Source organism: Passer montanus, unplaced genomic scaffold (assembly GCF_014805655.1).
Source record: "Passer montanus isolate IOZ18808 unplaced genomic scaffold, ASM1480565v1 scaffold18, whole genome shotgun sequence".
Taxonomy (NCBI): domain Eukaryota; kingdom Metazoa; phylum Chordata; class Aves; order Passeriformes; family Passeridae; genus Passer; species Passer montanus.
The window spans coordinates 10,289,815-10,306,058 of NW_024365381.1; the positions used below are offsets into that span (position 1 = coordinate 10,289,815).

The 16,244-nt window shown below is 47.8% G+C and overlaps 2 protein-coding genes across 2 annotated transcripts; both read left to right on the top strand.

The window, feature by feature from the left end:
- The first annotated feature begins 1,409 nt into the window (after positions 1-1,409).
- Positions 1,410-7,563, top strand: LOC120500546 (acyl-coenzyme A thioesterase 1-like). Its single transcript, XM_039705561.1, has 3 exons — positions 1,410-2,189; positions 3,872-4,074; positions 5,820-7,563. The coding sequence occupies exons 1-3, from the start codon at positions 1,598-1,600 to the stop codon at positions 6,423-6,425; spliced, it is 1,401 nt and encodes a 466-aa protein (XP_039561495.1). The 5' UTR covers positions 1,410-1,597; the 3' UTR covers positions 6,426-7,563.
- On the top strand, positions 6,606-14,716 carry LOC120500280 (peroxisomal succinyl-coenzyme A thioesterase-like). The gene is made up of 4 exons (XM_039704924.1): positions 6,606-6,659; positions 7,585-8,227; positions 11,121-11,323; positions 12,134-14,716. Exons 1-4 carry the CDS (start codon positions 6,606-6,608, stop codon positions 12,707-12,709), a joined length of 1,476 nt encoding a protein of 491 aa, XP_039560858.1. The 3' UTR covers positions 12,710-14,716.
- Positions 14,717-16,244: the final 1,528 nt, after the last annotated feature.

A 16,244-nucleotide genomic window follows, 5' to 3' on the forward strand; every position in this document is an offset into this window, starting at 1 on the left:
CCTTACAAAGGAACTGCTCTGGCTTGTGGATACTTCTGGCCCCAAGATATCATGCAAAAAAAATTTTCTGTTGCATTTACAGCCATTTTGATCTTCTCCTACATGATGTGGAACATTTTAATAATTGTTACTGGGATGAGAATTGTAATAAAGAAACTGAGATTTGAAAGACAAGGAGTCTTTTGCTGTGCTTTGGTTAGAAGCAGGGTTTCCAACTTGACTATTTTCTCATCCCAAGGTGAAGGCTTAAGAAAGCTTACGGCTACTTGGGATCAAAGTTTGCCCAGGTGCGAACAGGAGACCATAGAAGATGGACACATAGCCCCTTAGCTTCCCTCTCTCCACAGCTCTTGTGTCACCAAGCATGGAGGAGGACAAATTTTTCTGAAGCCTCCAGGACCCTTTCCCTTAGCATCTGCTCCCACATATGGTCAAGCCCATGATCAAATCCAGTAATGTAAGCCACAGAGTGTTGTTCTCAACAATAGGAATAGTTGCCACCCATTCAGGGCAGACAACATACCCAAATGCTTGATGACAGAACACCTCACCTGTTTGGAGAGAAAGGGTAATTTCCATGGTGAATGAAAGACTGCCCAATATCTCTGATCACTTAATATTTCCAATTAGGGCAATGCTCAAGATTTCCTTAAATGCTTCCACTTCTTTCACACCTCTAAGACAGACACAAGGAGCTCAGAGGATGAGGCATCCCTGCCTTCATCTCCCAGGAAAAGTAAGAGCTTCAGGAAACAGCTCTCCCTCTGCAATTCCTTTTGGATCAGAAGATCCATCTCTGCCTAAGATTGACTGAATGACCCTGTTTTTTAAATCCTTGCACAATCCATTAGAAGAGCCACATGTTTCCTGACCTACCTAAATAGTCTGTGAAAGTGCTCCTCCCTTATTGCTCCTGCATCCCCGATCACCCTAACCACCCTTCCTAATACACCCGGCTGTGCAGCTGCCTAGGCCGGGCACAGCCTGATGGAGACATAACCCACCTTGCCCATGCCTTGGGGTAACGAACAGAGAAGCAGAGCCGGCAAGGAGTCAAGAAGCAATGGCGAGCTAGTGCTGGTGTGTCTTCTCCCCGCCTCGGCTGGAGCTGGCCCTTGCTGCGGTCCCTTGGCTGAGCGGCACGGCACAGTTCGGCCGTGCCGTGCAGAGCTGTCCCATCGCTGCCGGTCTGTCCCACACCGGCCCTTGCCTGTCCAGTGAATTCCGACTGCGATTCTGCTCGCTGGCTCCTCTTCTCCCCACGTCTCCTGTCCGCAGCCACCGCCCGGCCCGGGAGAGCTCGGGGGGACACCAAGGAGCTCGCCGCGGCCTAGACGGGTTTCAAGGATTCGGCAGCCTTGGATGAAGCCTACCACAGCCGGGGAAGGCAGCGGGGGGAAGACAGAAGAGGAGGCGGGCATGCAGGGAGACACGGAAATGGGCACGGAGGAGGGAAGCAGGCGGGCGGGACAAGGGCGCTGCCGCCCCGCTCCTCCCCGCCGGGGCGTGCCAGCGGCACTCTAGGCCCGAGCGCGGCCCTGGTTTCGCGAGGATCTGCCCCAGAATCCGCCCCCAGAGGCGGGAGCGGTCCGGAGCCATGTGGCAGGTCAGTGCCCGCTCCCTGAGCCGGGCCAGCTCCCGTGCCTGGCAGAGGCGGCTGCCCTGGCCCGGCCCCGCGCCTGCAGCCCCGCGGAGCCCCGGGGCAGGCCCCGCGCAGGGACTCTCCTCCATGGCCCCCTCCATCCGCCTGTCGCCCGCCGCCCGCAGCCTCTTCGATGAGCCGCTGGCCATCGCCGTGCAGGGCCTCGGCCCGCGGCAGCAGGTCACCCTGCGGACGTCCTTGCGGGACGAGACCGGAGAGCTCTTCCAGGCCACTGCCCGCTACCAGGCGGGCGACGACGGGCAGCTGGACCTCGCCCGCTGTCCTGCGCTGCCGGGAGGCAGCTTCTCCGGCCTGGAGCCCATGGGGCTGCTCTGGGCTTTGCAGCCCCAGAAGCCTTTCTGGCGCCTGGTAAAGCGGGACGTGCAGAGCCCCTTCCTCCTGCAGCTGCAGGTCTTGGAGGGCCACGGGGAGCGCCCCGGGCGGCTCCTGGCCCAGGCGCAGCACGAGCGGGCGTTCCTGCGGGACGGGGTGCGGAGAGTCCCGGTGCGAGAAGGCAGGATCCGGGCCACGCTTTTCCTGCCTCCCGGTGAGTACCGGCCAGGCCGGGCTCCCTCCCCCATGTTGCTGCCTCTACTTTCGGCCCCGCACTCGCAGGTCCGGAGCCAGTCCGCCTCTAGGCTCCCCCGGCGCTCCGCACCAGGCAGAGGACAAGGGCGAGCTGCGTCTCGCCAGTAGGGACTGGACACTCCTCAAGGCGTGGCCTGCTCAGCCCCACCAGCTCTGATCTGCTGGCCGTACTCCTCACACGGAGCAGCCTCATGGGCTGAAGCGCGTGTGTCTGTTTAACTGTTCCACCGGACATGAAGGCAGTGATCACAGTACACTTGTTCCCAAATGCCATGGGAGGTGGAGTCAGCCAGTTTTCAAGGCACCTTTTCTCTGTCTGGCTGTTTTCTGGGAAAATCGGGTAGTAATTCTTTTGAGTACGTGGAAGATGCTCTCCTAAACTGTGGAGTTTAAGTCTGAGGCTTCCCTTTCCAGCCTCTCCACACATCCTGAACTTAGTAACGTCGGAATTGCTGTAGCCCAAGTTGCCTTTTGCTGCCACATTGTCCCCAGTTCTTCCCTGTTTGCGAGCAGGTCAAGGAAAACATTGGAGAGACTTGCCCTGCCAGTATTTTTGTCAGAAAGTAATGAAAAGGGCCTGTGAGGTGTTCAGATTGTCTGACAAATGCTGTGTTGTCTTCCATCAGCTCTCCAGATTTCTGGTGATTTTCAGTAGGAAGCCTCATCTCTTGCAGTCCCTTGGTTCTGTAGTAGCCACACCCCCACCACATCCCACCTTTCCTTCCCTCCCTGATACAGAGGTTTTCACCAAGCATATCTCTGGAACCCCAAGGAGCTCCTCTATGTATCACGTGCCTTCCCCTCTCCCCTTTCTTTCCTGTCTGTCCCAGATAACTCTTTCATGACAGTGCTAAAATCATATGTGCTGTGCCAGCCAGTGCCCTGGGCTCTGACTGCTCTGACTTCTGTCTCCTTGAGGCTGGAGGTGAATTTCTGGTTCTTGCTTGTTAGACACGTTTGATGTTAGTCTGCAGACACCTGAGGGAAGCCTCACCCTCCCTCCTGAGCAGGAATAGAAGTCTCCCTCTTGGCCTCCTCCTTTCCATACTTGGTTAGTACTTGGCAGCAATCCCTCTCAGCTCTGGACTTCAGTCCGTGTCCCATGATGAACATAACTTAATGCTTCCCTTACCAGGTAAGCAAGGCTGGTTTCAAATACTTTCTTCTCTTAATCCCAGAATAAATTACTGAGGTGCATTTACACTAAAATTGAGAAGCTGGAACCATCAGAATATGGGATTTTTTTGGATTAGCCTTCTGAAAAATGCACTAAAGAGAAGCTGCTGGGTATTTTTTGGAGCAGAGCATAATACATTTGCAGTGAATTTACATGACACAGAGAACTAATTGTGACTGTCAAAAGATCCCTTCTGTTCCAGCTGCTTGTTTCCTGGTGTTATCTAAAACATTAGCAGGCTTGCTAATTTGTGCTAATGTGTTTAATATTGAAGCAATGTAGTCATTTCATTAAAACTGCCACAGTAATTTAGGACTCTCAATACCATTCTGCTGCTGTCATTCTGTTTTTTAAAGACACATTCCTAGACCTATGAATTTGGAATATATTAAAAATTATATTATAATATATAACCCAAATTAAAAATTGTGGGTTAATGTGTACTGTTGTGTGGTCTCTCTCAGGAAGTGGCCCCTTTCCAGGAATTATTGACTTGTATGGAACTGGAGGAGGACTCCCTGAATACAGGGCATGCCTGCTGGCCAACCACGGTTTTGCTGTGCTGGCTCTGGCTTTCTACAGCTATGAAGATCTTCCCAAAGAGATGAAGGAATTCCACCTGGAATATTTTGAAGAAGCTGTAAACTATATGTTACAACACACCCAGGTTGGTTTGTTCATTGACTCTCACTACAGTGAACTCTCATTAGTTAGGTCCTGTCAGACTACAGATGGGGCAGAGCTGCTGTACTTAAAACAGCATTGCTGTTGAGTTTGCTGTTATTGTTTTATATCTTTAACTCCCATTGCAATGGCTCTCTGGCAGATTATTCAAACTCTTCCTTTTGAACTGGCCAAGTGAAACAGTGACACATTGGTCACATACTGGTAATTTCTACTCCATTCAGCCCAGTGTCATAACTAGGGTGCTAGTTTCTTGGAGCCTTACTGGACTTGCAGTGGGGATTTTAGATTTATGCTCTGTAGGATGTCCTTCAGAATGAAATGTCCTTTTCAGCTGTGGAGCACATGACAGCCTTCTGTGATCCAGGTCTCAGGGAAACCAAGGAAACTCAAGGAAATCCACCAATACACATTTGATGCTGTGTATTTTATAAGCTCTTAAAATCACTCCAAATGTTGGTATTTCATAAGTGTGGGTTTTAGTAGCTAGTTGTGCACTTAGGGATCCTTCTAATTCAGCACCTCTTGGAAGAGAACCCCACTCAATTCTACATCTCCTTATAAGTAGCTGTGAGTGACACTAGCTAGAATTGCACAAACCAACACTTGGTTTCTCTGGAGAATGAACAGAAATACCTTCCTCAGCCTCAGAAAGATGAGCAGTTGTTAAAGGTCTTGACTGCTTTTTAGTCACCTTAACCTTAACTGCTCATGCCACCTCTCTGCCCAAAAAAATCTGGAAATTGCTTCCCCCTGCATTTTTTTCCCTTGAGACCAGTACAGTACTATTGCCTCCCATTAACACCTTCACATGTTTTTAATGTGTTGCAGTTTCAGCCATATTTTCTAATTTCCCCTTCCCATATTTCAAAGTCAGTGGGTTTGAAGCCTGTTACACTGGCAGTAAGATACAGAAGGTATTAAATTTTGATGCTGTCTCAGAGCCTCTTTGCCCCTGAGAGTCTTTGGATATTGAAGCATTGTGGTATTAGCTAACCTTCTTCCAGTATCCTTACAGGATTTCAGCATCCAGTAAGGTCATTTAACTTTCCTATTCTAGTTAATTTGCCTTGTGTAAAAGAAAATGAAGGTAACCTAGTCTAGATTGACTCCAGGGGACTGTACAATTCTCCTAGAAAAATGGTTTTAATAGGTTATATTTTTAACATAAATTTTAATGAGTAAGGTACCTCAGACTACTTCCTGTGAGTTAGATACCAAACATTCTAGAGAAGCAGGAGAGCAGCTCATGTGGAGCCTGCTACCCCACGTCAGCTTCTTAATAGGGGAACCTGGAATATAATAAATACATTTAACATAAGTGGTGACAATATCACAGTCATTGCTGACTTTGAGCATTTTGCACTGAAAGAAAGCAAAGGAGGAGTAGAGGAGGCCTCCCCTGCTCTTTCCCCGTTCTTCTCTCAACTGCATTATAAATAAAGTGAATCTGGGACTGCACATTTGCAAGCACAGCTGTACTCTCTGCTTCAGCACTGAACCTTGTAGCTCAGTTAGGATGATGCTGCAGTCTCAGTAGGGCTTAGGATCATAAATCAAGCACAGAACAGTGCCTAAGATCCCTCAGACATGGGCCCTGTACACAGAACCTCAGATGCCTGTATGTGAGGTCCAAATCTGTACAGACACAGCTGCAAACATGGCAATATATTAAAGAACTGACATGCCATGGTTCATTGCTTGTGGTTTCTCTTCTCTCACCTCCAGGTTAAAGGTCCAGGAATTGGTTTGCTTGGACACTCTAAGGGGGGTGACCTGTGCGTCTCCATGGCCTCCTTCCTAAAGGGCATCACAGCCACTGCCCTTATCAACGGCTCGGTGGCAAATGTGGGTGCGGTGCTCCGCTACAAGGACATCACCATTCCACCCCTTGGTATCAATCAAAAACGCATCAAGGTCGGCAAGTCTGGGATTGCTGATATTGTTGAGGTATTGAACAGCCCACTAGAAGGGCCTGACCAGCAAAGCTTTATCCCTTTGGAGAAGGCTGAGTGTTGCTTCTTGTTCATTGTTGGCCAGGATGATCACAACTGGAAAAGTGAATTCTTTGCAGTTGAGGGGAGCAAACGTTTGCAAGCTCATGGGAAGGAAAAGCCTGAGATAGTCTGTTATCCTGGAGCAGGACACTACATTGAACCTCCCTTTTTCCCAATGTGTGCAGCCTCAATGCACCTGCTATTTGGCAAGCCTGTGATGTGGGGAGGGGAGCCCAAAGCACACTGTGAGGCACAGATAGATGCTTGGCAGCAAATCCAAGATTTCTTTTGTAAACACCTCACAGGCAAGCCATCTGGAACATCCAGTAAGCTCTGATAGGAACTGGGTTACTTTACAGATGAAGATGCTGGTTTTGTTAAATGTTTTGTTAAATGGCTCAGAATGAGAACAAGGAACATCAGAGAATAAGCTATTAGGTTTCTTGGAGGATGATGGTGGGTGAAAGCAAGAAAGCAGCTTCCTTTTTACAGCCTCCTCTAATCTGGGTTAGAGCCCATGGCCTCCTGTTTTAATGTAGTACAAGGTTATAAGCTGGGAAAACAAATGGTGGTAAGGCTGTGTGCTTTGAGTGTGAATTGAAGTAGTAGGTAACTCATCCAAGCTGAGAACTGGGATGAAAACATGTCTTGGCCTTCTCAGAGGAGATGTATGCCATTGCCCAGCTTTGTGTTCTAGTTCCAGTATTCCAGTTTTTCCGGAGGCAGTAATCTGCCTCCAGTAATCTTTCTGTTCTCTCTGTGTACTTCTCCCTCCTTTGTTGCTCCTGTCCTTCTCTCAAACCACTAAAATGCATCTGCCTTAAAAATATCTAATATTTCACTTACCAAAAGCAATAGTACTGTGCCAGCACCCTCAGGTAACACTTCACATTTATAGGCAACAAACAGCCCATAGCTTGATGTGATGTTCTGAGAGCATGCAGTAGAAATGAGACATTTAAACAGTCTGTGGAAGTTCGTAAGCGTGAAGAAACAACAGAACAGGTCGTGTTAGTTGTCATCCTGGAGTCGCTGCCGGGTGTCTCCTCAGCACGGCTGGGTATAGCTGTGGAGGTCCGCAGCACTGTCGGAGCTCCCTGCCTGTACATTCCTCAAATGCCACCTCAGCTGCCAGCTCCTAAGGGCTGCTGAGAACAGCCCGGCACGGCGGCTCCGTGAGGCGGCCTGGCAGGGGCCTGAGGCGGCCGGCCCGCTGTGGCGGAGCGGGGCTGCGGCTGCACGCAGCGGGGTGAGCGCTCAGCCCCGCCGGGATCGCCGGTAACTTTGTAAACCCAAGCGTGGGGGTGAAGAAGACGCTGGGACTTGCCGGCGCATTTGCACTGTGTCCCCGAACGCGTTGTACCCGCTACTGCCTGCAGCCCGTATCCGGCCCTGCTGTTGCCTGTGCGTGAGGCCCGTTTGTGCGTTTTGTATCCCCCGTACTTGTAAAGGATTAAAGTGAAACTTTAACCGCTGCCCACGGCTCGCTGCTCCAGTCAGTTGGATGGTTTGAGGGAGGCGGGAGCGGCCCGGGGCTGGCGGCCTCGCGGGGCTGGTGGGCGGGGAGGGGCTCTGCTCTCTATTGGGGACGCCTGGAAGGGGCGGCGGCCGCGGTAGCGATATTGCGGGCGGCGCGGCCGCACCGCGCACGCACCCCGCCGGCCCGACGGGCTGCCAGCCTGGCCGTATCGCCCACCGCCGGCCCGGCGGACGAGCGGGTAGAGACGCGGGTGGCGGGGCTGAGCCCGGGGCAGGCGGTGACCCTGCGGGCGGTGGCGGCCGATGACCGCGGCTGCCTCTTCCAGTCGTGCGCGCACTACCGGGCGGACAGCCGCGGGGAGCTGCACCTGGGCACGGACGCCTCCCACGGCGGGGACTACACCGGCGTGGAGCCCATGGGGCTCTTTTGGAGCCTGGCCCCCGCCGGCATGGAGAGGCCGTACCAGCGGCTCGTTCCCCGCAACACCAGCGCCCCGATGAAGGTGGAGGTGTTGGTCCACCAGGGCCACAGCCCGCCCGGCTCCATGCCCGGGCCCGTGGTGGCCAAGGCCGAGGTGCAGAGGCTGTTCACGGCCCCCGGCGTGCGGAGGATCCGGCTGAAGGAAGGAGTCGTAAGGGGCTCACTTTTCCTGCCGCCGGGTGAGTGCCCCGGCCCGAGGCCGGCGGGACCCCCCGCCTTCTCGGACCAGAGCAAGGAAAGTCTCTTAAAATAAACCCTTGCAGAGGCTGTCATCGGGGGAAGCCGCATTCGCTGACAGCCGAACGCTGCCCTGCAGACAGGTGGCCCTGAACTCCTAAGAAGACATCCCAAGTGCTTGTGGCGCCAGGGCCCCGCTTGTGCGTGCCCCCCGCCTGCTCCTTCTCGGCGGCAGCGAGCAGGGCGGGCACGGGAGGCGGCTCTTGCGGGACGGGCCGGAGCTAAAGCAGAACAGGGCTTGTAGAGTTTACTTCGTTGCTGTGGTTTTTCAGTAGGTTTGATGTTTGCTCTGGAGTACCAGAATCTAACATCCAGAAAAGCTGATGCGCTTCATTGTGTGAGCCTGTGCTGAATGTCCCAAGGATTTTACCCTAAGTAGGACTGAATTAAATGTCTTCCCTTTGAAACACAAGCCAGGAAGCAGAGCAGCAGATGAAATTCTAAAAAATACATGTATCTCACCTCTGTTCCTACAGAGTTACTACAGTTAGTAGTTGGGTTACTTTCGTGGTATAAAACCAAAATGGATTTATGAGCAAGTTCTGCCTGTTCTGCTTATGAGAGAGTTGTGCTTTAAGAGGTGTGATATTCTGATGGTCTGTGAGTGGTGTTGGAAAACGAAACCTTACACCAGTGATTGTGTTTGTACACTTGAGCTAAGAGTTAAAATTCTTGTAGTTCCCTGTGTGTTGTGGGTACTGGAACTGCCCTCCACATTACCTCTAATTTAAAACTGCTTGGTTCAGCAACTCCTGTAAGTATGACTACAGTTATTAAGTATTTAAGTATTTTCATTCCAAACCAATGATTTTTTATCCATTTAGATACAGATCCAAAGTCCACTGAGGAAAAAAACAACAGAGATTGAACTTTGAATTTCAGATGTTTAGTCAGCATGCTGGATTTTCCATCTCTGAGACATTGTTTTGATCTATCCTGCCTTAGAAGATGAGTTTGATTTCTGCTGAGCTCAGTGGGAATCCAGACATCTGCAAGATGAAACTGCATTTTCCCCTTTATGGAAAGTCTGGCATTGTAATAGTGTGAAAAGTCTGGAATCATTGCTTAAATGATACTGCCATCCTTCATTATGGAGGATCCAGTTACAGCATTATGACCATACCCTTTTTTGCTCCAGGGACAAAAAAAGTTAATATTTTTAAGATAGGAATCTTAAATGTGAACCATTCTTATTAAAAGTGAGAGATGAGTGGGCTTATGATGTAATTTTAATATTAAAGCGATTTCTCAATTCAGGAATAAGAGCTACAGATGTGGAGGTTTGTTTGTTTTTAAATGTTGGTAAAAAGTTGTCTAGCCCGTTTAATCCTGCTTTTTAGTGAGCTCTGCAGGACCCCTATACTTGGGCATGTGTAGGCACTCAGAGAAGCAGTTCAGGATCCTTGTGCAAGGTAAAGAGTGTCTTCACGAGAGAGAAATGCATTCACCTATCACTGTGTTCTGATTACATGCTCTTGCTAGAAAGCTTTCTAGGTAGGAGTGATATGTATTTTCTTGTCATATAGGCTGGCTGCTAACTAAAGGTTGCTGTTGATCATAGCATTATAATAAATTTATCCCAACCTGTTTTCTCTCAAGTAGAGTATTGAGCTTCAATGAAAAAACATCAGACCTGAACGAGTAAGAACCCAAAAGCATGTTTCTGTCCCTTTCTGACTTCTTAATGCTTTAATCTGGGAGGTTTCCATCATTTAGCATGTCTAGGAAGGACATGCGAAAAGGAAAAGGAAGAAAATGTCCTTTTCTCAAGTGTATTGAAATGCCAGAGACCTTTTCTTTAGCACATACAAGTAGTGTCAGAGAGTTAACACACTCTTGCAACAAGCGTGTCCTCTTTGTGCTGAGATGGTTGTAGTGAGCTGGATCAGGGCACATCAGATGTGACATCTGGTCCCAGGGGGAAAAAAAAAAAAAAATTAGCTTGCTTGGGGTCTTTAAAGCTCCATTAAGTAGCATCTTTAGCCTTTTAACCTAAGATCGCCTGGCTTGGCATACAAACATTTTACAACATAACCTTGGCTGCAAAAGCACGGCCGTTTGGAATTGTGGTTCTGATTCTTGCTGTAGTTTGGTGGGACAGATGGTACACATGTATGCACACGTTTATCTGTCCATCAGCCCTGCACACACAGCCGCACCCACAGAGCTCCAGTCTGGCCTTCTGTCTCATCACGGCTGCAGGAGCAGTTCTCCTGCCAGGGCTTACAGTGCTCATGTTGAGAGAGAGATAGTAAGTCCAGTTGATTTTAACAATGGATTATCTTTGCTCAATGCAGTTTATTCCAGAGTTTACGTAAGTTTTGTAGAATTTACTTCAAGGGCTCAGTGCTCTTGCTTCATTACTCATGATCTTGCACTTTGCTAATTAAGAAGTGACTTTGTGGGAAAATAGCTGACTTGGTGTATGATTGGTCTGAGGGCCAGAGGTTAAGACCATGGAAAAATACATTTAGAACTGTTGTTGTTATTTTTGTTGAGAATTTTTTTTGTTTGTTTTGGGGTTTTTGTTGTTTTTTTGGTTTTGTTTGTTTTTTTGTTTTAAAAAGCAAAACCTGTAATTTCATATATTTTTACAGGAATGTAAGGACTTGGACCTACTCTTAGTTTGAAATAGCTGGAGCAGGATACAGCACTGGTTCTCTTAAATATCTGCTGTGCAAATGGAAAAATAATGACTATTAATAGCTAATGTCTTATATGACTATTAATAGCAAATGTCTTAAGCATTCTGTATTTTGTTGTTCACTCTTCACCAGACAGTTTTTTATGTCCTGTTTGATAACTTTTCCTCTGTAACTCTTCTCTTTAATACAGGGGATGGTCCCTTTCCTGGAGTGATTGACATGTATGGTGATGAAGGAGGCTTGATTGAATTTAGATCCAGTCTCCTGGCTACCCATGGTTTTGCTGCTCTTTCTCTGCCATATTTTGACTTTGAAGATCTTCCTAAGGTCTTGAAAGAATTAAAACTTGAGTACTTTGAGGAGGCAGCAAGGTTCCTACAGCGTCACCCAAAGGTGAGTGCAGTGAGAAATCTCTTGGGACTAGGGAGGATTTAGCAGTTATGCATACGTGGTGGTGGTGTTGATTTTTTTTTTTTTATATTTGAGTATCAGTTTCTGCTGGGCAAGCTTAGGCCCAATAGTTTACACATCTGATTGGGGAGAGTGAATTTCTTCCAGCACAGAGTATCTGTTAAATTTATGCTGGAGCTAGAAGATTGCTGTTCAGTAGGATAGTGAATGCTAGAGTATCCTCCAAACAGGACCAGTGGTGATAAAAATGTTTGGCTTGTTTGGGTTTTTTTCTTACATGAAAGCAATTAGTTTTAAGAGCGGATGATATGACACTGCTCAGTAATAGCTGAAAGAATTAATTTGATGATGTGGGGTATTGCTTTCAGTTTTAGTTTCCAGGCTAGAAAAAGATAAGACAAATGCTATTTATCTAATCCTTCAAATGTAATTTGTGAGGTTACCTTATTTTCCTGAGACTTGAGTTTCCAGTTACCTGTTTTAGGAAAATGGGAAAAATTTGCATTAACACATGCAGTAGGGACCAGGTAAGGACTGAGTGATGTGCCTTGTGCCTGTCGGCATTTTTTGTGGGGTTTGATGTCTTGGTGTCTCTGAAAAATAAGACCATAAACAGGAGGAGGAGCACGAGTCCAGACTGCCACTTTCCAACAGGTTACATCAATAATTAACCTAACCTTTTTTTTTTTTTAATAAAGCAACTCCAAAGTCAATTAATGGCTAATCCCATTATAATGTATGCTTCCTTTATTCCTTTCTTCCTCTCTTTTCCACCCCCTATCTTATCTGAAGGTGAAAGGACCAGGAGTTGGAGTGATTGGTACTGGGAAAGGGGCAGAATTAGCACTCTCCATGATCACCTTCTTGCCAGAAGTAGTGGCTGCTGTCTCAATCTCTGGCTGTAGCTCAAACACAGTTGCAGACCTGCATTATGGTGACATGACTCTGCCCGGGCTGCGTTTTGATATGAAGAAAGTCAGTGTCTCTGACTCTGGTGTATTTGACATTTTTGAAGCTCTGGAAGACCCAACGAATCCTGCTAATTCTCCTAGCGTGATCCCCATTGAAAAAGCAGAAGGTCACTTTCTCTTAGTGGTAGGGGAAGCTGATCGGATGTGGAAGAGCTCCTTATATGCTGAGCTGGCAATCAGGCGTCTACGCCAGCATGGGAAAGAGAACTTTGAGCTACTGAGTTATCCAGGAGCGGGTCACCGAATTGATCCTCCTTCTACTCCATTTTGTCAGGTAGCTATGGATCGTGTTCTGGGGGTGCCTGTTCTGGGGGGTGGAGAGAGCAAAGCACATGCCCATGCACAGGAACACTCCTGGGGAAAGATTCAGGAGTTTCTGCACTTGCATTTGGGATGAACACTTAAGCACATGCAAGCTGTTGCAGATCTGCAAGGACTGAACTTAAGCCACCAAACTGACTGGTGATGACTGGTGAATTGAAGGGATTGACTGAGACAAGCCTTGAAATATGAAAATAACCAAATGATTACTTAGCTACAAGTATAAATCTAAAAAGAAAGGGATTTATTTGGAGCAGTCTAAGTTAATTTAACTAGGTGAACAGAGGAGATGTTAAACGACAAGCAGGCTGCACTATGGTAAAAATTTGACAGATCAAAGTGGTCATGAAATGAAGAAACAAATACCTGAAGAGAGTAGTAGCTACTTCCTTGATTGCAGTATTTACACCTCACAGAAGGTTAACAAGCAGCCTGTACCCTCAGCAGTGACAGACAGGATCACACCTCAGCAATGACGGATGAGAAACGTAGACATCCAAATCATGTTAACTCTTGACTTTGAGTCCTAAGCTACCTTACCCCAGAATTCTCATATTCACAGCCAGATACACTTCAGAAATATTTTCCATTTACACGAAGCTGGAGGAACCTACTTGAAATGAGGCTCGTATACATAGCATTGTGGTCTTCTGGTGATAGTCTGTTTCTTTCCAAAAAGAACTGTGTTGAATGGAAAAATGAAGAGTACTTTTCCTTGTCATCCAAGAAGAATGGCAGTACTAGCACTGTCTTGTATTTGGGATGTACCTGTCTGTTCCTGTAATGTCTTGGATTGCCATTTGACACTCAGGGTATTAAGATTCTGTTGGATATGTTAGAACATGTCTAAATACAGCCATTAAGTTAGGGATTATTTACTTGTGGAACTCTTTAGTAGTGATGTCAACAGATGCTGACAGCTGTTCTTAGGGAGGAAGCAGAGTTGGGAGACAGAAAACCTAGCCTGTAGATTTAACTGACTGTAAAAAGCTGTGACGTTATAGTAGTGATTAACTCAGAGTCATACCAAACTAACAACGCCCCCCCCCCAAAAAGCACCCAAAGCCAAATCTAGGATAGCTTTTCCATGACTGCCCGAGATTTTTTTTTAAATTTTAATCCAAATTCATTTTTGGCTAGTGCTTTTTTCCCCCTCACCATTCAGGTAGAAAGAAACAACTTCTTCCCAAATGAGTTGATCTCTCAAGAGGGTCTTGCTGAAATAGTGCTAGTGCTGAAGGCGTGTTGAACAAAATTTCTCCTTCCAAAGTAATTTTTGTCAGACCAGAGCTGTCCAGGAAGATACAAAACTTTCATTCGTGGTACTCAGTTTTGCTTTGCTCTCAGGGATCTCTCTCCAGTTAACTGTCATTATGCTGCTGCTCAGTCTCAATAGCTTTCTGCAACTCTTATTATTCCTTATCATTTTATTGAAGTCACATGTTTTTCACACACAATCAATGCCAACTGAACAATTTATCCACTACAAGAGAAGCTCCATCCTGCAAACTCCACAAAAGATCTCTTCATGCCTGGTCTCTAAACTCCCTCACAAGCTGAATAGGCTTTTGCCAAGTCATATCTGGTGCCTGAGCCTCTGCTAACACAAGCAGCCCCAGAAGTCCAGGACCAGAGCCTGCTACAATGTGCTCCTTGGTGTCACACCCATACCCGTCAGACTGCCTTTTTTTCCACACTCATTTCAAGTGACAACTGTAGGAGAAAGGGTTGTCTGTTGTGTGAAGGTTCCTGCCTCGTCCTGTGTCTCTTCAGTAGCTGGAGCTGTTATAATTGTGCAAGAGCAGCACCTCCCCTATCCCTGTTCTGTCACTCTCCCAGTGCCAATACCTGTGTCTCCACACTGCAGTCCTACCTCAGCATATGCACTGCAATGCAAGATTGCAATCTGGAGGTTCAGGAAATAAACGTTAAATTGTAAATAAAAAAACCCAAAAACCAGGTAGATTAAGAGGTCTCAGACTTAAATTCTAAAGCACAAGCTTTTAAAACAATTCAGTGTTAAATTTTGTCAGATACATGCAATTTGAAAGAGAAATAAAACACTTCCTTTATTAAAAAGCAAGCATGTGTAAGAATTTGATGTTAAGTATTTGTTTGGAAAAGTGAATGATACTTTCCTTTAAAAGGAGGAGAAATTAAAAAAAAATAAAAATTACTGCAAAGAGCCTTTTTGTCAATGAGTCAGGGTTTCCTGGACAAAACAGTTAATAGAAGGACCTGTTGAAAACAAGACATTTTGTGTATATATATTAGCATTTTGTATGACCCAAGAGGCATTGCAGGCACTCTGCAGAACGTGTAGCTATTTCCTGAAGTGTGTAGTAAATTGAGTGCCTGATTATGGTCTTAGTTACAGCCACGTTATTTATATTGGTTTACATTCACAGAATTGTTAGGGTTTGAAGAGACCTCTGGAGACCACCTAGTCCAATTCTCCTGCTAAGGCAGGGTCACCTAGAGCAAGTTACACAGGAATGTGTCCAGGTGGATTTGGAATGTCTCCAGAGGGAGCCTCTGTGGTCTCCTTGTGCAACCTATTCCAGTGCTCTGCTACCCTCAGTGTAAAGAGGTCCTTCTTCACCTTGACGTGGAACTTGTCGTGTTTCAGCTTAAGGCCGTTTCTCCTTGTCTTGTCCCTGGGCACCCCTGAAAAGAGTCTGGCACCGTCCTCTTGGCACCAACCTTTGAGATATTTGTATCTATTGGTGAACTCACGTCTTCTGTAGACGAAGCAGGCCAAGGTCCCGCAGTCTCTCGTCACCAGAGAGACTCCAGACCCCTCATCATCTTTGTGGCTCTCCACTGGCCCCTCTCCAGCAGCTCCTCTTGTGCCGAGGAGCCCGGAACCCGCCACAGTAATTGTTTGCCAGGCCAAACGCCCACCACGTTCCATTAGGACGAGTGCTCGGGGGCTGCATGAGCTGCACCGGCCGCAGCTGGGGGCCCTCGCAGCTGCCCCGGGGCTCCCCGGCTGGGCCGAGAGCCCCGCGCCGGGCCCGGCCCGGGCCGCGGCCAGCGCCGCCAGTCCCACAAGGCGCCGCGGGCGAGCGCTCCGGGGCCGGGCCCGCCGAGCAGCCCGGGCTCGGCGAGAGCCGACCGGGAGGCAGCGCGGGGCTCGGGGCGGCGGCTGGGGCGGGGGCCGGTGGCCTGCTGCTGTGCCGTGGGAAGGGGGATTCCGGGGGTAAGCGAGGAGAGAGGGGCGTCACGAACTCACAGACCTCCGTTAGTACGAGGTTTTAAGGCGGCAGTATCGGTGAGCACTGCAGCGATTAACTGGGTATGTGTTGCTGTGCAATTCCGATTTAATTTATTTAAAATACTAATAAATGTCTGCAAATAAAGGTGAAGTGTCGAGTTTTGCTTTTTCCTGGGAGTCTAAATTTTGTAGATACTATGTGTCCAACCGCTATGGTTTGGGGTTGGGAAATACATCTTTTGTTACAACTATTACTAGTACAGGTGTGGTTATCTTTTCCCTTCAGAGATTCTGTTTCTTGTTCCTGCCATGTTGATGGTGATTCTTCAGGGTGCCCACTGATCACTTGGCATTTTGAATATTTTAAAATAAATTACTATGACTTTCTTTAGTC